The sequence below is a fragment of the Numenius arquata genome, chromosome 3, assembly GCF_964106895.1.
Source record: "Numenius arquata chromosome 3, bNumArq3.hap1.1, whole genome shotgun sequence".
NCBI classification, from domain to species: domain Eukaryota; kingdom Metazoa; phylum Chordata; class Aves; order Charadriiformes; family Scolopacidae; genus Numenius; species Numenius arquata.
Genome location: NC_133578.1, coordinates 60,968,320 through 60,991,695, shown reverse-complemented (window position 1 = coordinate 60,991,695; position 23,376 = coordinate 60,968,320). Strand labels below are relative to the sequence as shown.

Genomic DNA, 23,376 nt, shown 5'->3' with positions numbered 1-23,376 from the left:
TGCTGGGCTCTAAACTATGTGTATACAATTGTGATGTTGGCAACTGCAGAGAAATCAGGCTTGCAAAAAAATATTGTTTAGCTGAGAAAACAATTTAATGAAAGATTCATTCAGCAAGATAGCAGTAAATACATTGTTAAATCTATCTTTGTAATCGAAATTAAGCTGTGTTATCTCAGAAATAGGAGCATCATATTCTATTATCAAAAAAATAAGAGTTTAAAGAAGTCTGCTTTTTTTTTTTTTTTGCATGGCTTTTTGCATTTCTCAAATGTACCTTCTTCTCCTAATAATTCATTGTCACATTATGTGATTAATTCATATAACCATCACTTAATATTTTTAATTCATTTTATGATAGTTCTCAAAATGTTTAGAAGTTAGGAAGGATGTTTAATGACCAAAGAGTTAAAAAGCTTCTTGTAAGATCAATTTAAGTGAAGATGCAAATTGGAGTGGTGTTTAGCTGGATTTAGAATAGGCAGGATGTGAGGGATTCCTTCAACCATCTTCAATATAGAAGTCTACATGTTGATTAGTTGTCTGGACTACATTTAACACTCATTCAACATGAGCCAGCAACATGCACTTGCAGCCCAGAAAGCTAACTGTATCCTGGGCTGTATCAAAAGAAGTGTGGCCAGTAGGTAAAGGGAGATGATTCTGCCCCTCTACTCTGCTCCGGTGAGACCCCACCTGGAGTACTATATCCAGCTTTGGAGCCCTCAACATAAGGAGGACATGGACCTCTTGGAATGGGTCCAGTGGAGGGCCACAAAGATGATCAGAGAGCTGGAGCACCTCTCCTACAAGGACAGGCTGAGAGAGTTGGTGGTGTTCAGCCTGGAGAACAGAAGAACAGAAGGCTCCAGGAAGACCTTATAGCAGTCTTTCAGTATTTAAAGAGGGCCTACAGAAAAGGTGGAGAAGGACTCTTTATCAGGGAGTGTAGCAATAGGACAAGGGGTAATGGTTTTAAACAGAAACAGGGTAGGGTAGATTTAGATTAGATATTAGGAAAAAATCCTTTACTGTAAGGGTGGTGAGGCACTGGAACAGGTTGCCCAGAGAAGCTGTGGATGCCCCATCCCTGAAAGGGTTCAAGGCCAGGCTGGATGGGCCTTTGAGTAACCTGGTCTAGTGGGTGGTGTCCCTGCTCATGGCCGCGGGGTTGGAATTACTTGAACTTTAAGGTCCCTTCCAACTATAATCATTCTATGATTCTATGATTTAAGGACACAAAGGAGAATAAATCATTTGTGTTCTGTCTAATGTTCACTGCTAAAATAGATCATAGAACCATGACATCATGTAGGTTGGAAGGGGCCTCTGGAGGTCTCTAGCCCAACCTTCTGCTCAAAGCAAGGTCAGCTACAGGAAGTTGCTCGGGGCCATGTCTAGTTGAGTTTTTAATATCTCCAAGGATGGAGATTCCAGACTGTTTCTGGGCCTCTGATCCAGTATCTGACCTCACTTATGAAAAATTTATTTTTCCTGATATTGGATCAGAATTTCCCACATTCCAGCATGTGTTCATTCTCTCTTGTCCTTTCACTGTGCACCTTTTAGAAGAAGGTGTCTCCATTTTCTCTGTACTTTCCCATTAGGTAGTTGATGACAACAGCAAGATCTCCCCCAAATCTTCTCCAACCTGAACAGACCCAGTTTTTTCAGCTTCTCCTCATGTCATACGCCACAGACCCCAAATCATCTTGGCAGCCCTCTGCTTGTCTCAGTTCAGTATACTTATGTCTTTCCTGTACTGGACTTTTAAATCAATATTATTTACCAATATGATGCACATTAAAAGTGCCTATTTTTCATAAATGATTATGAAAAGAGCCTAGGGTGGCAAGCTAAAACATAGAGACCTACTATGTATGCATATCAAAAGTTAGGTGAGATATCCACTTCCACATGTTAAACGGGTTTTGCAAATGCAAAGAGAAAGAAACTGCTGGACTGCCAGACTATGAATAAGGAGAAGCATGAGAGAAGACAAGAGATAGTAGGCAAGACGATTCTGAGAGATGGAGCAGACAATTTTGACACTGTTAATGGAAAAAACCACCAGAACTCAAAGATGGAGAAGATAAAATAATACATAAAAACATGCAGTGCTTATAGGGTATTGTTAAAAGGACCAAAAGAGAAGGTCAAAGCTGAGGCACTGATGAGGGAATGGAAAAGGTGTACAAAAGTATATAAATATATACAACTGGAAAAGTAGCAACTGCTACTTGTATGTTTCCTTGTATGTATAAGAATCTTTTCTGAAATTAAATCAAACTTTTGAATATGATCTGTGTAAGTCTAGATTTTCTTCTCTCTTTTTTCCTTGTCAAACAACAGATGAAAGGCTGCTGCTTTTCATTTATTACAACCATTGCAGTTTGGTCTGCCAAAAACGGTACATTCCCCTTTGCTGAATTCAGACAAAGATTTTCAGTGTGGCAAGAAGAAGAACATGAAAATTATCTTGTCCATAAACTAACAGACCGAATGGCAAGCAGTCTAATTGCATCAGAGAAGCTTGTAAAGATTTGTTGATTACAACATAGTATGTCCATATAAAGAAAGTAAAAAAATCCAGCAAGATAAACTTCATAAATCTGCCCTGTTTTAAATGAACAAATATATTTGCTAGAAAAGTCTAATAATAATCTTATACATTTTTCATATGTGTCCTTTAAATAACATTCATAAAGATGAAGCAAAAGTATGGAGTATATTATTTATATATAATATTATATAAATATAGGTAATATTTATTTATAAAATACATAAATATATATGTATATAAAAACTATAATGGAGTCATTTCTATATGTATCCATAAGCTTGTGATACTATTTTTGAGGTAGTTCAGTTCACTCATATTTTTGAAGTGGTATGCCACAGGCTGAGAATTGCACTTTTGATTTTTCACAAGTTCTAATATTTTAGAAGCTTCATTTTTAATCACTCTGCAGAGGTATATGAAATTCCTGAATCAGAAAATGAGGTAGGAATAAAGTAGAACATGGTTCCAAAATAGTAGTCATGGAATCATAAAGTCATAGAATTGTTTTGATTGGAAGAGCCCTTTAAGATCATCAAGTCCAAGCGTTAACCTAGCACTGCCATGTTACCTCTATACAATGTCCCTCAGCACTACATCTACCTGTCTTTTAAATACCTCCAGGGATGGTGACTCAACCACTTCCCTGACAGCCTGTTCCAATGCTTGACAACCCCTTCAGTGAAGAAATTTTTCCTAATACCCAATCTAAACCTCCGCTGGTGGATTTTGAGGCCATTTCCTCTTGTCCTATCACTTGTTACTTGGGAAAAGAGAGTGACACCCACCTCACTACAACCTCCTTTCAGGTAGTTGTAGAGATCAATAAGGTCTTCCTTGAGCCTCTTTTTCTCCAGGCTAAACAACACAAGTTCCCCAAGAAAAATATAACCACTTGTAGAAGCAGAGTAGGTTTAGAATATGAGAAAAAAAAAGTATTTTCAACATGTAAAATATAAAGTAAGAAAAGTTCTATGCAGCCACAGCTCTAGTCTTCAAAAACAAGCAAACAAAAAACCAAGGTTAAAGTCCTTATTTTCTGTGGTGGTGGTTGGCTGTAGCACAAAAAAAGTAATAGAAATATCAAGCAGTAGAACTTAGAAATCTTGGCTTTCTGGTGCCTTCCCTTCTGTGGATTTTCAGTGCCTAATAGTATGATTGTATTCACACTCCGGTATTTTCTGCAATGGGAGCAGTAATTTATCCCTATCCAGCTGCCTGTTTTCATGAAAATCTTAGCAAGGTTTTTCAAAATATGTTATTACATTAAAATTTGATTAGTTAGGCTATAGATTCAAAAGCTGCTGGAGTGGGAAGAAGCTGAAATTCTTACTGTTTGTATAATCAATTCAGCATCGAGTTTCAACAACACAGTCCTGGGCTTCTCTTGCATTTTGCTACACAAGTAATCGTATGCACTGTGTTCTCCCAAGTATAATGTTTAATTTATGTGACAATAGTTTATGCTCTTATTGAATAATTTAACTTTCAGGTAGTCTGTGTTGTAATGTAAAGAATGTGTTTTTCTTTGATTCTAACTGTTACACTGACATCATGAAGAAAATAGCATGCTATGCATGCTATTACTGTATTACTACATTGTGTGCGTTGAGAATTGTCACTTCATGCAAATATTCTGGCAGCCAATGAATTGTACGACTTTTCTTAGCCAGTTTTTTTTCTTGTTGATTTTCTTTGCTGTTCCTGCACTGAAGTTGCCCAGACATATAAATGGAATTCGCATTGTGTCAGCATTGATATTAAAACCTGATTCATTTTAGGATTCAGCTTTTAAAATTCTTCTGATATGAATTTAGCATGCTGACCTAGGTTTTTTTTCCTCGTACTTATAAACACTTTTACTGAGTAAAAATCTTGCTTTACTAAAACCTGTATAATGCCATTGGTCCAGACCGAATTGCAAAATCTATCCATCGTTATACATACAACCCCATCATCTTCATAAGCAGTATGATCTAGCAAGTATTGGATGAGAACTCTTTCAACTGAATATATAAATATGTTCAAGTGTATATATCAGGGAGTTAGAGTATGTTGTCATGGAGTATTTAGAAAACTGAAAAATCAAACCAGTTTTAAACTTTAAAACTGAATTTTACTAAATCCACATATTAAAAGCACATTTTGTGCAAATAGTTCATACATATTAATTAACATAATTATTTACACAAAACTGTAAGTCTTGAAAACATATCTTTGCTAGTCATTCTCATGTAATGGTCAGGACCTTAGTTTGTAGTTACTTATGCTTATCTTATCTTTGAACTTTTACTTGGATGCCTCCTATGTGCAACTACAAACATCTTTGCCCCTTTAGTGATCACATTGCTGACATACTTCTCAAAAATGCTTGTGTATTGTGTCTTTCTGTGGCATCACGGCATCACAAAAATACTTATGTACTACTGGTCATGCTGTTACATTGGGTCACACTGTTTCAGTGCACTTATATTGAGGTTCAAGGTAAACAAATATTAATTACATCCCAATTCATGCACTTTTAATTTATATGTGTCATAGGCCTCTGTTCTAGCTACAGGAGTCGGACGGAAAAAAATGAAGAAAAGGAATTCTAGCTCTCTCACCGACTTCTTGTCTGCTGTGAAGTTGGTGATATTGAGTTAAGAAGTCCATATTCATTGCTTTTTGATATTTATTTCATCCACCCACTTTAATAGAATGATTTCATTGTATTCTGATATTCCATTTTCAACATGCTACAAATAAATGGTGATGGATTATCACATAAGATAGCAGGATAATGTAAATTGTGATTTTAATTACCTTTATCAGGTGAGAACTGTGGTAGCAACAATATATATTCAGCTTTCTGAATACCTTGAAAAGGTTTTAAACTTAGTAAGAAAAAGGATACTTCACAAAGATTTATAAAACAGAGTAGTTAGTGTCTTGTGTTTTGAAACATTATATGCTTTCAATACCAGAAGTATTTTATGACTAAACTAAAACCAATGTGAGCTGGAGGGATGAAACTTCTTACCTCATGTACTGTGTTCAGCTGTCATGGAGTTAATTTTCCTTGTAACAGCCCTTATGGTGTATGTTTTAGATTTGTGACCAAATCAGTGTGGATAACACAACAATGTTTTAGCTATTGCTGAACAGTGTTTACACAGCATCAAGGCTTCCTCTGTTTCTCACTGCCCCTACCTCCCTGAGCAATTAGGCTGGGGATGGACAGGAGGCTGGGAGAAGACACAGCTGAGACAGCTTGCCTCAGCTGACCAAAGAGCTATTCTACACTATATAACGTCACGCTGAGCAATAAAACTACAGGGAGAGGGCTTCAAAGTTGCCATTGCTCGAGGACTGACTTGGCACTGGATGGTGAGTTGCATCACTTGACTTTTGTTTGTGTGGTTTGGTTTTTTTTTTCCCTTCCCTTTCCTACTGCCATCTTAACTTATTAAATCTTTTGACCCACAAACTTTCTCACTTCTGCCCTTCCAATTCTCTCCCCTATTCCACTGGGGCAAGTGAACAAGGGTGAAGGCTGACCTGACAGCTGGGGTCAACCCACCACACTGGCTAGGTCAGTGAAAGTTTGGAATCTGATGTTTTTATTGAAGGAATTTGTGAAGCTCATTTTTACTTAATAGGTGCAAAATAAAGCCTGAGATGTATATGGCAATCAATGCCAGAAAAATATGTATCATCAGCATATATATATATAGATATATAGAATATACTATTCAAGGATGAATACGGGTATAAAGAATGAACATGGAAAAAAAGAGGAGGCTTTTCAGAATTTAGAATTCCTTTCTGTGTTCTCTCAGGAATGTGGTTTACTAAAAGGTCTGTCGTCAGGGTCTTCAGATGCTTCAGGGACTTCAGACACATGCACTGAAATTTTCCAGGAAAAAATTCTATAATGACTTTGGGCACATAACTTTAGTTCAAAAGACGGGTTGACATGGTGCTGGGGGACATGGTTTAGTGATGTTTTTTTTGTCAGTTAGGTTGATGGTTGGACTAGATGATCTTGAAGGTCCCTTCCAACCTAGATGATTCTATGATTCTATGCTTTGGATTCCTATCATAAACAGAATGTCTCTGAAGATGCCATTGCTACCTGTTGAGTAAATGATATGTGAAATAAGGAGAATGTATATTGTAGGCCTTAGTGGCTCTAAAGGAATGGCTCTTAAAAAGAATCTTTATGTATAACTTTTTTGATTATGATGAAAGAAAAAAAACGTACAGATATAAGGAACATATGTGTGTGCATGTGTGTGCATTCATTGTGCAATTTGTTGTGAGGTGAAAGGAATACCAAAAAATGTAACTTGCCAGAGTTCAGTCTTTTAAACAACAGTGGAGGAAAAGATGTGTCAGGGTAAACCTTTTATCTTATTCACACTGACATACACTGGGATCACCACTCCAGAGAGGATGTCAGTGAAGCCCAGGGAAGGCGATTCTCACTCCAGCCAGACTCAGTGCTCATCCTCATGCACAACGTCTCTGCTTCAGCACAGAGTGATTCCACCATGGGCACTTTGCTTCTATGTGATTTTGTACAGCTGTGTTCAAATATTTCCATCATACCTCTATAGACAATGGTCTTTGTAGTGAATCAGATCAGTCAAATTCAGTTTTGAGTATCTCTAAGGATAGAGATCCCACAATTTCCTTGGACAACCTGCTTGAGTGTTCAATCAATCTTACACTGGGAAAAAAAAAATCTTATGTTTAAATTGTATTTATTCTGTCTCAGCTGGTGCCAAATTTTCTCTTGTCTTTTCACTTGACACCACTGAGAATAGCCTGGCTCCATGTTCTTCACTCCCCCATCAAGTATTTATGCACATTGAGAAGATCCCCCTTGAACCTTCTCTATTCCATGTTGAACAGTCCCAGCTCTCTCAGATTCTCCCCATACATCGGGCACTCCAGTCCCTTACTCATCTTTGAAGCTTTTTGCTGGACTCTCTCCAGTATGTCCATACTGGGGAGCCGAGCCGAGTACTGGCCCCTAGCTGGACTTATGCTGCTTCATGCACTTCAGCACCCTTTGAGCCCAGCTGTTCAGTCAGTTTTCAGTACACCTCACTGACTCTTTATCCCATGCTTTATCAGTTTGCCTATGAGGTTGTTAGGGGATACACTGAGAAAAGCTTTGCTAAAGTGAAGATAATACACATGGCTCTCCCCTCATCTACCGTGTCAGTAAAATCGTTAAAGATCACTATCCCATTGACTCAGTATTTTTCCTCACCGTAACAAATCGAGACTGACTACTTCCAATAACCTTTTTGTCCTTCATGTTTCAAAATGGTTTCCAGAGGATTGGTTCTGTTACTTTCCCAGTGATCAAGGTGAGACTGAACAGCCTGTAGCTCCCTGAATGCCCCTTCTTGCTCTACTTAAAGATAGGAGTGACTTATACTTTCTTCCAGTCCTCAGAAACCTCCCCACTGTCACCACAACCTTTCGGAGATAATTGACAGTAGCATTGCAGTAACATTGTCCAGCTCATGAGTGCATAACACCGCATCATGTACACTTAGGTATGTCCGGTTTGTTTAAATGTTCCCTAGATTGATCCTCCACCACCAAGGTTAACTCTTGCTTGCTCCAGACTTTCTCACTGGTCTGGAATTCCTGAAGTCTTACTGAGGTAAAAAACGCAATGAGTACTTTGGCCTTTTCCATGCCCTTTGTCACAAAGACCCTCTGCCCCTTAGCAGAAGGCTCACTTTTCCCTAATTCTCTTTTTGCTGCTAATATACCTGTAGAAAGTATAACACACGTGTTTGGAATTTGTCATCAGTGCACTGTATCAAACCTGTGGATTGTTTGTGATCTCTGTGTTGTCCCTCCAGCACATCTCAGGGCAGTGCAAGTCCCTAAGTGGTCCAGGGCCTCCAAATGTAAGGCTTCTTCCAGTTGTTTGAAGAAGGCCTTATCTACTTCTTCCTCCATCTCTCCCCTGACTTCCTACTTTAAAGCTGTCCTAACCATGTTGGCCAGCCTCTTGGCAAAGATATTTTTGCCTCATCTCTTGGATCCCATCTCTTCCAAGCACTTCTCAGTCCTCAGAGATGGTCCCATTGCCATAAAAGCTGAATGTCCGTTGTCCACAAGTGTAACCACTTGTTAATCAACAGGATCTCTTTACTCGCTCTCACAAAATTTCCCCTTATTGGTGGGACTGAAGAAAAAAACCACCAGAGCCCCTACTCAGCCCTTGAACCTCACCCCGGGGTTGTGTAGCTGTGCTTGACATTTTCCAGGTCTCCCCTCAGAGTATTAGTGCCCACATGGAAGAGCAGCAGTGTCCACAGGCTGCAAAAACCTCAGCAGTGTTTGTAATCTGAGTCCCTGACAAGCACCAAACCTCCTTAGATGGCAGGTTGGCAGGTGGAGGCCTCCATCCCCGGCAACAGGAAGTACTCCACTTCTGTCATGTGCCATTTCCTCCTGGTTCTGCTGCAGAGCTCAAGCTCAGCTGGCTCAAGTGCTTTGTTGGACTCAGGTCCCAGCCCCTCATCTACTATCAGGACACTGACCTACTTTGTAGCTGCAGAGCTGTAGGAGGAGCAGGAGCTGTCCTCCTGGTGTCAGAAATCACAAGCTTCCAGCCTTCACCATCATAGACTCTCCATTTCCTGTGGTACTACACAGGTAATGGTAGCAGAAAAGTTAATGAGGTTTCTCTGCATTCATTAGGTGATTAGGACTATTATCTACCATTAAATCACTAATTAGATGAAAAATATTTTCTTGTCTTCATATACATTGTGTGTTCCTTTCTGCCCACAAGAAGGTTTTGAGTGTAACAATAAAATCATCTGGTGGTAGGATGTGAGTGGCAGAGGCATTTGGATACAGGAAGGAGATATATTCAACTTCTACTTGAAAAACTTCTTTGTACATTCCTCAAGCAGAACACTGAAACTCTTATTTCTAAATGCTTCTGTGGTGTAAAAATCTTTTCCTTCAAGTTCGGATTTTAGTTTTCCAAATTTGAATGTGTCTGTGAACTTTTCAAATGCAAGCAGACTTAATTTAAGTTTGATAAATTTTGGCAAACAAGATAACAGAGCTGCCAAAGCAGTTATCATAAATTGGCTGAGAAAATGTCTTCAGAAGAGGTTAAGTCCTGTTCCTCTCTTCTGGTGAAGCAGTAGTCACAGATCCCATTCAGGAGAGCTGAATTTTAAGGTCTCTGTGAAATTAAGCAACTACAGAAATCTTGACTCTGAAATCTTGAAAACATTTTGTCATCCTTAGACATTTTGTGCTGGGATAAAAGGCAGATTCCTTTAGATACATAACATTGCAGGAGTAAAGCTATCACAAATGTACCACAGCAATTGTGCTTCCTGCTTTGCATGGTGCTTGGTAAGAATACAGCCTGTTGTTTAGCTGTTTTATGAGCCTGAGCATATGGGATTGTATGTTTTAGAAAGATATTTTGGTGAACATTTGCATTTTTCTTCAGTTCATAAAAGGAAATTATTTTAAGTTATACGCTCCTTGTAATCCAGTTTTCATGAGGCCAGAAGGTTCAAAGAACTAGACAATGAAAGTTATGATCGATTCATATCCCGCTAAGGTCCTATAGTGAATGAAATGTAGAAGATTAGTAAGAGTTGATTGCATAGTGGTTTACATAAGAAGAGATCGAAGTGGTCTCATTTCACAGTTTTTATAGCAAAGGTTAAAATGATTGAAGATGTATGCATTCCAATCCTTTCTCCATTGGAGAGTGCACAACTTAAAGTTGACGGGCTTGTTCTAAGGAAAAAATACAACTTTAAATATCAGGCCAAGGGAGTTGAAAATAAAACCTAGGGAAGTATTCTTTTTTTCCCTGATCTTGCTATAGATATTCTACTGCGTTATGTGCAAGGAAGTTTAAAAAATAGTAAGTTAATTCAGATAACAGATATTCCTATTTTCTGTTTTTCAATTTGTTTAGTTGTTGTTCTTTCCTATCTCTAAGCTATCACAGAAATGATAGCAGAACTTATTTTGGGACGCAAGGAGGTTATCAAAACGAAAACAAATCAAGTCACATAGGAACAATTCAAAAGATTTAAGAGTCGTCAGTTGACAACTCTTACTTAAAGATAAAATATGTCCATCATACAGTTTTATCAAATATTTCAGTCTTTTATATATTCAAAGATTTTTGAGAAATGATAAATTTTTCTAACAGGTACCTGTCAACTTAAACGTAAATTGATTTTTTAGGCATCAGTATAAATTCTGCAAAATTATCCTCAATTATTACTAATAAATGAATTTAAAACTGTAAAATTGATAACATGATGTACCTGATAATAAAAGAGACATTAGTAATTTCCATGATACAAATCAAGAGAAACATAAGAGTTTCTAAAAAAAAAGTTTTATTGAAATTTCAATTTTGATATCAGGTTACTATTTCATTAAAACACTAACAAAAATATCTATATTTTGTTAGGTATGATTAAAAAAAAGTTATTTTCTTTTCCTAATCTTGATAACTTGGTAAAGGTTTTCAAAATGGAATTTAGAAATTGAAATATTTGAATATTTGTTGAAATATATGGGATTTTTTTTTGGAAGCATAGCTTTTGAGATGGCAAGGAAGAAATGTAACTGGGGGTGAGGCAATAACACATTCTGAAGCAGTCTTTAAAAGCAGAAGTGATTTGTAGTGAAGAAATTCAAGGAGGAAGTTTGAGCGACATTCAAATCTCTGAAGTTGTATGGTGACAGACCTCTCTGGGCAATCTGTTCCACTTCTTGATTGTTCTTATTGTCAAAAAGTTTCTCCTTATATCCACCGTGAACCTCTCTTCAGGCCTATTGACTCTTGTTCTCCACACAGCACTGAAAATAACTTGCCTCTGTCATCTCAATAGCCTTCCCATAGGCACTGTGGGCTGCCGTTACGCCCCTCTGAAGCTGCTTCATCTCTGGACTGAACCAGCCCTGTTGCCTCAGTCTCCGCAGTGCTCCAGTCCCAACAACCCTAGTGATCCTTTGCTGAATTCACTCCAGTTTATCCACATCTTAGAATTCTGTCTCTTTTTTTTTTTTTTTGGGGGGGGGGGGAGGGGGGGGAAGTGTGGAAGGGGAGGTGGTTGCGCAGAATTGTATGCTGTATGTAAGCTATCAAAACCAAAATTGTAATAGGATTTAAGACAGGATTTGAAAATAGATTTCTCCCTTCCAGCAAGACTCTGAAACCCACATCCTTCTCTTCAACCTGCTCCCACTTCATAAATTTTAGCAATTTCTTGGATTGAAACAAGCTCCTCAGAACTGATGACATGGACAGTGGGATTGAACGCACCCTCAGCAAGTTTCCAGCCACCACCAACCTGTGTGGGGCTGTTGACATGCTGGAGGGAAGGGATGCCAGCCAGAGGGATGTGGACAGGCTTGAGAGATGAGCCTGTGCAGGCCTCATGAAGTCAAACAAAACCAGGTAAGGTGGTTGTAAAAATCAACCATCACTAAACTCACACTTTAATATAGTTTACTGAGAAATGAAAAAATAAAATAAAATAAAAAAAAGAGTAGTTCCTATACTATTTCTAAAATCTCAAATAAGATGTTGTGGGTCATCTCATATGTTTGGAAAGCTTGGTTTAAAGATAAGACAAATTTAAAGACAAAATTACAATTCAAAACCTTGATGTTTGCAATTATTAAAAATAATTAAAAAGTAAAATAATTTATTTTCAAATTTATGAATTGAAATATTTACTTTTACATCTTTTTTTCACTTTTCTTTGCCTGAACAATTAACTAATGAAATTCCTGCTTTCCTCTGTATTCCATTTTTAATGAATTTACTCTTAAGCCTTCTGCCCCTCAGCAGAAGGGGCAGTTAATATCAGGCTGAAACAGTTAATATCAGGCTTGAGAATTATGAGATCTGAATTAACATCTTAATGCAGAACTGCTAAGTTTTATTTTTTCACAAAGGAGTTGGAAACAGTTTGATCAGCAAGAAATCTTTTCTTTTTCATTTCTTCTGTTGTGCTTACACAAGGAAGACCTCTCCAAATATTTTCATTTAAATTACCTTGTTTTGTTTGTAAGCAATAAAAGCACCAATCCCTCCCCAACGTTCATTTTTATGTAAGAAAAAGATGTATTTAATGCTCCTGCTGGAAAACAGCAGAAAAGGAACAGTTGGCTGATGTACAGACTGGTGGGTTATCTTACTTTGTTAAACACGATTGTGAGTTAATCCATCAAATTTCAAATCTTAGTTTGTAAGAACAGAAAATGTAAAATAATGAGCCACATATGTACATTTTTAACCAAACAGCTTCTGATGTTTTACAAATATGTAGGTAAGAATTCAGCAGACTGCACACCTTTCATGGTTTTTTTATTAAAACAAACAAACAAACAAACAATTCATTTTATGTGCCAAGATTTTTCCAATGTTAACATCTTTTCTTTCTTCTTTATAGATAAAATAATACATGAGATCACTGTGCAGTGTTTACCAGAGAACAGTTACTTTACCTATCGGTAACCCTTCAGAAGAGCCCAACTCATCTAAGTCACATTCACAATAATGACGTTTCCTTGCAGGAAAAACAGCCAACTGAGAATCTCGCTGAATTTTAACTTATTGACAGTCAACACAAACATTTAGTTACTGATTCAGGATTTGTGAAACAAAAGACAATGAAAACTTAAACATTTTAGGGAAAAGACCTTTCCTCCCTCTTTGCCTGCGTCAACTTCACTCCAGACCCCTCTTAACCCTCCCGGCCTCTGCTCCCCTTGCTCCTGCCGCACCTCACCCTCAGCCCCGCCAGTGAGGTGTGGCGCAGGGAGGTGTGTGAGGTGTCAGGGCCTACTGGCTTCCCTTTTCCCTCATCCTAGTCTCCCAGTCTTATCCTTTGTTTCAGCATGGGTTCCTCCAGGGGCCGCGCTCCCTTCAGGACATCCCTTCTGTACAGTCTTTGGTGTGTCCTCACATTCATTTCTTCCTGTGTTCCCCATTGTGCTTCCTCTCATGCTGCCTCCTGTCCACTCCAGTGGCTCCTCTGCGGCTGCCATTTTGTCAGATGGTGGGTCAGTGCCGGTAGTTGCAGAGCCAGCTGGAACCGGCTGTGACCGGCCTGGGGCAGTTCGCGGCCTCTCCTCACACAGGTCACTCCTGCAGCTCCCCTGCCAATTTTACCCAGTACCAGGCTCCAGGTAGGCACAAGCTGTTTGGGCGTTGGCAGTGTTTTTATGACAGAAACAGTTTTATGTTTCCGTCTCAAAAGATTCAGGTTAGGAGGCAATTTGTTCCATTTAACTTCTGCTGGAGCATCATTTAAACTCCCAAGTTTCCTCACCTTTTTAGCTACAGATGCTATTATTTGATTTTTTTTGCTGGCTGTCAAAGCTGTAAAAATTTTACAGCTATACTGAGCATACAAGTGCAAAGCAAAGGGATTTCAGGATGTGAATCATGTCAATTTATAATCATCCTTGGGTTTATTTGGAATTTAAAATCTGTGAGTTTTACAAATTGCAACACAAAGCCATAGAAAATAAGACTTCCGTATGCCCTCAAGAAGTGTTTTATGTCCCTCTCCTCAAAAGCTGGATGAATTTTATGTGAGTTATTAATGACAGATCTTCTGCAAAGCTATCCTTAAAGATTTTCAGTTGATGGATGTTTTGTAATTATTTCATTTAAATTTCTGAAAGCTGTAAGGTAATTATGTCGATAAATTATGAGGGAAGGCTGACATTTTCTATTACTGCAGCTTTGTAGAAAGAGCCCACATATAAATGTTTCTCAGAAATTATATATACATATCTGTATCATTCATTATATTAATAAATATACACATAACATATAATACTATATAATACATAAGATAATACTGTATAATACATAACATATAATTTTCATTATATATATCTATTTCATTATATTTGGACTTTTTAGGATATATCAGAATATTAAATGAAAATGAAATCTAATATGTATATACTGTTCTCTGTAATTTAAAGACCCATTAATTTATTTTCTGACTTTGAATATTAGATTATTGAAACTAAGTTAAACTAGTTGGATAACTAGTTTTTATATAGTGGGGCAAGACCACCATCGCCAAAAGGCTTGTTAACCTAGTAATGAGGTCTTTAAACTAGGTTTATCGGGGTTGGTGATCAAAGCTTGAAGGTTTATCAGGGAAGAGGATGAGGGGAAGCATACATGGGGCAGGGCAATGAGGGATTTTCTTGCACTCTTTTTGAGAAAGTGGGGTGACCTGGAACACACCTCAAGTGCCTATACACAAACGCATGCAGCATGGGAAACTGGAGTCCTGCGTACAGGATGCATACAGGCTCTCCAAGAAAGGTGGGTAGGGAACAAAAGGAGTAAGTGTTGTAGTTTGTGCAAAGGAGGGAGCAGAGGGACCTCTGCTAGAAAATGGCATTGCCTATGGAACATCTTACAGATATTTTTTTGACTGTCGATTAATCTATTACTGTGTTCATTTGCAAATTTCATGATCAGATTATTGTACTATAGATTTTAAAACTGAGTTTAACTTTTTAAGAGCTTTTCCACTTCAGCCCATATAGTTTCTTTTCTGTTGCTTTTCTGTGGTACAGACAATGAAGAAACTTAGTAAGAAACACATTCTTAGTTGGTTTTATATGAAAGCAGTATATGATATGCAGAAAATGGCAAAGCTGGAGTGAATATAAGATCATTGGTAAACACTGGCCAAGTGTGACACTGGAAATTCATGAAAGTTGCTGATGGATAAACCAGCAAATTCAGACTTGTGGAAAATTAAGTTTAAAATGTGTTATGAAGCTGCTTCTCAATGCTGTGCTCTGTAAAAAGTCTGAGTGTATAAACATGCAGACCTATAAAGGCGAAAATACTAAGCATAAAATGCTTCTGTAGTAGTAATATTCAAGTCAAGACAATTCTAAGCTTCATCAAAAAAAAAAAAAGGTAAATAGTTCTATAGAATTGTTATATTTTAAAACATCCATAATGAGTGCCTATTGAAAACATAAAACCCCCTCCCTAAACAGTGATTAGTGGGGCTGGCATGTAGGTGAGATTTTTAATTAATTAATTTTTTATTTAGAGCTAACCTCTGAGAAACTTTCAAAAGTAACAAAAAGAGACAAGGTCCTTGGGGAAGAAATGTTTGTATGACTTAAATTATAGCTAAGATAGTCTGCTGCCTTCTTAATAGACAATAATGTTTGCTTTCTCATGTCAAATTACTGCCTGGAGGACATAATCTCATTTTCTTTACCTTTGCTTTGAATATGAAAGTAATTGATTAAAAATCTTAGTTAGGAAACAGTAGTAGAATTTTATAATAAAACTTTTTTTTTTTTTTTCTGTCAGAATCAAGATTACAGCTAAAGGGTTGTGGTTTTGGAAAAACACCAAAAAGTACAATCTGCATAATTAATTTACATTTTTATTCTACTTTATTGCATCAAATAATCATGAGCTGTTTCAGAAGGATGTAAAAGCAATACCTTTCATTTAGAAACATCTGAAAATACTTAGAATTATGCTTCACTTTCCACATAATTATTTTATGCATGTAAGTGGTTAATTTATTTTTAATATATGATAAATATGGAATGATAGAGTAGAGAATGACATTTTCAGGGCCCCTGTTTTCTTCATTGCCTATCAGAAATTTTAACAGTTAGATACCAACATTTAAGGTAATTGTTGAACCTCAAATAAAATTCTGTAGATGGTTAGAGTTTGTGCAGACACATGTATATGTGTGTGTGTTTGCTATGCAGAAACAGGTAAAGTAGTTTTTCACCACACTACTGGCATTAGAAGTTAGTGTTATGTGTTTGCCTATATTAAATTCTTTTGAAGAGAACTGGAGTTTCTCTAAGAATTGATTGCTCTCTAATGTAAAGATCTTTCATGATCTTCAGCGAGAAGATAGTTATCAATGTGTATATTTAAAAGCAATAATTAATATGACTGTAAAAAAATTAAAAGGGAGTGATATGATAGAGTGTGATTCCTTTAGATTGCTCAGCTACTTTGTCTAGAATAATACTGTCTGAAATTTGAAAGGACAACAGTATGTTTGGGGTTGTACCTGAACTACCCTGTGAAGTGTATGCCATGAATTTCATATAGTTTGCATAGCTAAGACCAAGGTATAAAGGGATTACTGCGGGTCCTCTCAACTTTTCTTGATGGATTTCTTCAAAATTGGCTCACCTTGCTCAGAACTTTTATTGGCTATTGTAAATATTATTGTTTAAACTTGGAAAGTTGCTATGTTCTTTTTTTTCTCACATTGTTTTCAAGAATAGATAGCAGACGTTATTCTGTGATGAGTTGAGTTATGCACTTACTTTTAACTGTTCGGTACACTATAAATATCTAGATAGATAAGATAATGCGATGCATTGTATGCCACATTAAAGCTTGATCTACCATGCAATCTCATTGAATTCTCACTGAAATAAATGAATTTGCATGGTCTATAAATCACTGATAACATTGCCTGTCTTTGATCATCTGTCTTGAAAACTACAGTTCAATATTTATGTAACATTATTGTGAATATCACTGAAACCTACAAGAATAAGCAGAAAATTAAATTTAAATAAGGCTAACTAGAGAAATATATTTTATATTACTTATTATAATATAAATTTATTATGAAAAAGGAACAGTGAACAGCAAACCAGGAACATGGTTAGAAAATAAAATATAAAATTTCATTAAATTAATTTACGCCAGAAATTACTTAAATGTATGCTCATTTCACGTTACTTTTGTTTTACGGGCATTTAGACATAATTTTAAAAAGAAGAAAAGAAAAAAAAGCTGCACGTACCTATGTATATAAATAAAAAAATGTCTATTTCCACAAAAAGCAAAATAAAGTCCCCAAACCATCAAAACCTTTGTATTCTCATAATCATCACTCACATCATAATATCAGTGATACTCCCTCTGCATAAGAGCCCTTATGCATATTCAAATATAGATCTTCATTTGAATTCATACCTTGGAAAGCTTTTCTAAGCCAAGTCCCCACTTGTGTATCACTTTGAAAAATCTTCCCCTTTCAGCATATGGTTAAGATCAGAGAAGTAAGTTTGGAAAAATGACATCTTGGCAGTATGTGTATTTTTTGCATTTATGCCTTCATATCACTTTTGCAAATTTGTAGTTTAGATAAATTTTCCCAGTACGTGAGAAAATAGATTTAATTTGAGAATATGGGGTAGGAATTTTTATTTTTAATTTTTTTTTTTTAATGTCATCAATGTTAGCTGTGCATTTGTAATTGCATAATGTCAGATTCTATCAAGGCTTAACCAAAGCATTGTCATCTCAGCATTCCTATGAATGTTTTTCTCGATATTTGGTAACTGGAAATTAAAAGAATGGGGATGGATACACAGCTCTTTCAAGGCATTTAGGTGCTTAACTGCTGCTTCAGTATTGTAGTTTGCAGAGACTGTACTGTTAGGCACTTAAATATCTTTGAGGACTCCTACCTCAGTGGTTTGACAGAGGTAATTCAGAAAGCTGTGGAGAGGCATAGAGAGAAGGATTCTCAGAACTCTGTACAGAAATCACTGCAAAGATCATCTTTCCTCTCTTTCTTCCTTGTTCACATGTTCACATTGGACTTGTTGCACAGTGATGAAGATGGGCCACTATTAGTCTTCATAAATGTTCTCTTACCAGTTATTGTTTTATTAGTGTTGTTTCTTAGATGACATCTAAGCAATTGTGCTGTTTCAATATGATAGAAATACAGGTGCTAAGAGGACTGCACAGAAACAATTATTACATTTTCTTTTATTTGTCAGGGTCTTATGCACTATCAAGTCAGTGGTAGAACTGCTGTCAACTTCAGTGTTTGTCAAATTACTGAAGATCAAATGTCTATTCCAGTGGCTTCACAACTTAAGGCTCCAAACATTATCATGAATGCTAATATTTGTTAGCCTTCTCCCAGATGCAGGTTTTTACCTGTGAGGGTCTGACTGCAAGACTGGAACCAAATACATCACAACCAAATGATATTGTAGGTGGAGGACTATAGGAACACAACACAGTAATTTTGTTATTTATTGGGCTAATGCTTGTATTACAGAGGCTAAGATGGTATCTGGTGTGCTCTTGGTTATATTTACAGCACTTAAATGCAGTTAGTATTAATTTTATTTGTAGCAAATTTGCTACATGAATCAGAAAAAAATACATGATGCTTTGTCTGGGCCATTTGCTGATGGTAGCAAAATTACATTTTGGCAAAAATCTCTAAAGAGATGTGTCTCAGAAATAGCAGACATGCTCATTGACACAGCTTGTGTTTTTAAACACAGCCACTATTTTTTCTTTTAAGTATTGGTAGAGTATAACAACATTTTTAGTGAACAGTTTTTTATATTGCTAGGAACTAGGTTAGGTTTCTCTGTAATTAATTTGTGAAAAGCAACAAAAAATTACTGTAGTACAGTAGTTTTCAAAAGTATTGTATTTTTGAGTCTGAGAGAAAGCTACTCCAAAGTTGTCTTGCATGATAATCCTAGGTTTCTGGTTTAAAACTGTTCCATGAGCTGAAAACCTATTTCACATGCTACTATCTGGTTTTTGAGTTTGCATAAGCTTCAGTAATTTAGCTGTGAATATTTACCTCTAAGAACTTTTTCAAATCAGTACTTCAGAAAACATATTTCAATCAATATTTAAAAATCAATATACAGATCCTTCAAAATCATTGAACCAGTATGTTACCTGTTGTTTTAATGGACATTTTACTTCTGTGAACTAACAATTAAAAATTATTATACTAATTGTCCTTAATGCATGAAAACAAAATATCATTATTACTTTTTGTATTTTTTTATTCCTTTCCCAGTAAAAGACCTCAACCTGTGATGTGATTTCGTTCCTCAGTTTTGATGCATTTAGTGGATACTAAGTGCACTGGCTAATTAGATTAAAACCAAGATATGCTTTTACTTTCATTTTCCTATCTGGTCATATAATAATTTATTAGAATTTTTAAAAGACAAAACCTGGTATTTTAAACTCCTAAACTACTGTAATTAAGAGGTTTTTAACAGTGATTAAAATTTTTCTTTCTGTTAGAAGTGAGTCATTATGTGTGTCAGAATTCCTTAAAGCCTTTTTTCTGTGATGCTGTACTCCTTCAGTTTTTTTATCTTTGTCATTAATTTTTCAGCAATATTGACTGGTTTTTCAGGCTCTAGGGCAAATTTTATTCAATTTAGCACTCTAATTAAGCAGGAACAAGAATTGCTTTTCATGTATGCTTCAAACATTTGGATAATAAACTGAATAAGTAATGCGAGATGGTATTTCCATATAGTAACATGGTACTTCCATCTAAGTTATTTGAAAGGTATTTCAATTTCTGAAAGTAATACCACTACATTCACAATCAATTTTATTATCTCACAGGAAAAATTTTGACATGATAGCCTCAAAAACAATTTTTAAGTTACTAGGCATATATGTACCATTAAAATAGAAGAGGCAAAACATCAGTCAACCTTACTGAATGAAATTTGTGAATCACTATTTGAGAATTATTTTCTCACAGAATTCATTCTGTTGGTATTAGAACTGATTTTGTAAATTTCCAATATTTACCATGTTTATTCAGCATAAGCATGAATGTTAGAAAATAGAACATTATTGTGTCAGAGTCAAATACACTGACCAGGTTCTTTTAGATATCCCACATCTGGAAGATGTAATGTTCAATATAAAATTTATTTATTTAAATATAGTTGATCTTACACAGGACTTCTAATTTAGCAAAACAAACAAAATATATTGCATAACAACACAAATGTAGGTTACACTTAGCAAAATATATAGCAATTAGAGCATACAGTTTTATCACAATACCAATGTGATTCCCATTACAGGTATCTGTAATATGCTTGCCATCACAACACTGGGCATCCCCAGTCATTGGAAGGAATACATGGGTTGAAGCCAGCTCAAGCACTTTGCTCTCTTTGAAGTTCTTCTGTTAGTTGTCTAGTTTTTATACTCTATGTTGGGCTGAGCCAGATATTCACTCCCCCCATGCTTGTCCAGCTAACTCAGGGGGACATTTATGCTGTTAATGAACTCAGAGAGAAACATTTCCACCATCAGTTAATCCTCTCGACTGTTGATAGTTGTTTATCTAAAACAAAGGCCACCTTCTGATTCTCTTCGTGTTGAATAAAAGTCCGATTCTTTGCAACAGCTCTGCTCAGTCATACCCTGCATTATTCCATGAACTTTATGGGCACATTACCCTTGCCCATCTCCTCTGAGCCTTCTCCCATTTTAGGGGTTTATTGATGTATTCACAACCTGTAAATAATTGGTTGTGATAATTGGTTAAATAATTTCACAATTATTCACATATCATGAAAAATATATTCCTGTGGTCGTATTTGAAATACTTGATCTATTAAAACTTACACCAAGTAAAATGACTCTGATGTAAACATCTTAGTTGTAAAAGTGTCTTGCATCTGACATTTGGGAAATCACCAATGAATGGCTTTGGTTTGAAAACCGATCAGCTGTTTAAAAATTGGAAAAAGATTATCGGAGAACAAACGTAAATATCACTAGATGTTCACTAAAATGAACAGTATAATTCAACTACCATAAGATGGGTAGGATTCTCATGCTTCTTTTCTCAGTAAATGTGACTGCTGCGTATCATGCGTGACGCTGCATATGATAGGGATTAAACTCAACTTGCTTTATGAAAACATTTCTAGTTAAAACAGAAGAGGAAATAATGAATTGTTTGCATGTGAATGAAACAATACTAATCAAAATAATAAATAGTAGATTGCAAGAATACGTCCTGGCACTATTATAGTAGTTTTTAAATAATTGAAATCTCAAGTAATTACTTGTTAACACCTTAACTATGCAGTAGCATTCCAAGTCTAGCATGTTAGAAAAACCCATAAGTAATTGTTCACCTAATAAGTAAAAACCTTCTCAACAAGAAAGTATACACTTCTAAGGGGTGATTTTAATGACATTTACAATTATTTTTTTTTAACAGCTGAGGATGCATGTGGAGGAACTATGAGAGGATCCAGTGGTATCATCTCAAGCCCCAACTTTCCTAATGAATATCATAATAATGCCGATTGCACATGGACAATTGTGGCAGAGCCTGGTGATACTATCTCGCTCATATTTACAGATTTCCAAATGGAAGAAAAATATGATTATTTGGAAGTAGAAGGTTCTGAACCACCTACAATATGGTAAGTCAACTATTGCAATTTTAATGTGGTAAAAAAAAAAAAAAAAGATTATAAAATGTCGAAGGATAAATTTTATTACTTTTCCTTTTGTCAATAGATACTCTTGCTGAAAATAAACAACAACAAAAAAAAAGTAATGGTTGTTACTATGACATAAATGTTGATATTCTAATTGCAGCTGTAAAATAATTTCCAAAGGATGTAACATTGAGATGAAAGTCACTATAGGCTTATTCATCTTATTGCCTCTATGTCTAACCATTTTAACCATTATTGTATTAAAAATGTATATATTTCAAAACAGAATGGAATGGACTGATAAGGATTGGTGGAGTTTTCAGGTAGTTTTCATAATGTCAGCAAGTAAATGACATGGACTCCTTTCAGCACAGAGCTGGGGGAAGTAGCGTTGGTCACACCTGTTGGTCACAAAGTCTCCCTGGAGGAGTTCCTGTACACAGAACCATGTACGTGGTCTCACTAAATACTAGGAATTTCCATTGTGATCTGTGAGATACAACAACCTGAGCTGAGTAGCCACATCACTTTTTGATTTTGGTTTTATTCCATATACACTACTTTTAGGGAGAATTTCTGTTGGCTTGTTTGTTGACTAGCAATAGTAACAATATTTTTGCTAGGCTTGCTTCTGCAATTCTTGATCGCAGTGTAGATGCATTCAAAGAAGTAGCAAGATCAGGTTCAGTTAAGTAGAAAATATAAATTACACATTCTGTGGTTTTCTGGCCCTGTAGTTTTATGGTAACATAACAGCACACTGCTCCAGAAACATGCGAATATGACAAATCCTTTTGTTTCTTATATTGTTTTAAATATTCTATTGGTTCACAAAAGAGAGGACATATACAAAACTATAAATAACAGTGATGCTCTCCAGTAAAATCTTAAGCTCTTAACTATTTCATAAAGCATTTTGAGGGCTCTGCACAACAGAAGGACGGATTTGAACAACAGGTGATACAACAGGTGGTTGGCTAAATGCATTAAGGATAGTAGAGTCTTGGTTTCTTATTATTAATACAAAAAATTCAAAAATAGCGTAGACCAAATAAACTAAATTATTTTTAATTTTATAATAAGAAACTATGCTAAATAAAATAATTACATAATTTCAAAAGTATCAGTCTCAGTTTCTACAAGTGATGCTTATAAGTAATATTCCATACTAGTTCAGGGTATAGTAGAAATCTATACACTAAGTCTCAGCTTTAGCAAATTGTATTTGATAATTTGAATTAATTCATAACACCACCTACATAGTTAATTATCTGTATTAGAATATTACTTAAATGCCTTTTTTTTCAAGCTGTTAAATTTAAATCTTTTGAACTAGCTGTCAGCTAAAATAATTTTAAAACAATAATTTATAATAATTATTAGTGAAGTAACACCAATGACATACAGACAACATGAATCACTTGAATAGCTAAATGTGCATTCGATTATTCTTGAATGTTTTTTATGTACTCAGTCATGAGCTT

At 35.9% G+C, this 23,376-nt stretch overlaps 1 protein-coding gene across 3 annotated transcripts in view; it reads left to right on the top strand.

Annotated features, from left to right (window-relative positions):
* Positions 1-23,376, top strand: part of CSMD3 (CUB and Sushi multiple domains 3) — a 654,503-nt gene that overhangs the window by 178,023 nt on the left and 453,104 nt on the right. For all 3 annotated transcript variants that reach the window (XM_074145167.1, XM_074145166.1, XM_074145165.1), the window contains exon 5: positions 21,667-21,874. In XM_074145167.1, the coding sequence (XP_074001268.1) occupies positions 21,667-21,874 (208 nt within the window). The remainder of the gene's footprint in view (positions 1-21,666; positions 21,875-23,376) is intronic.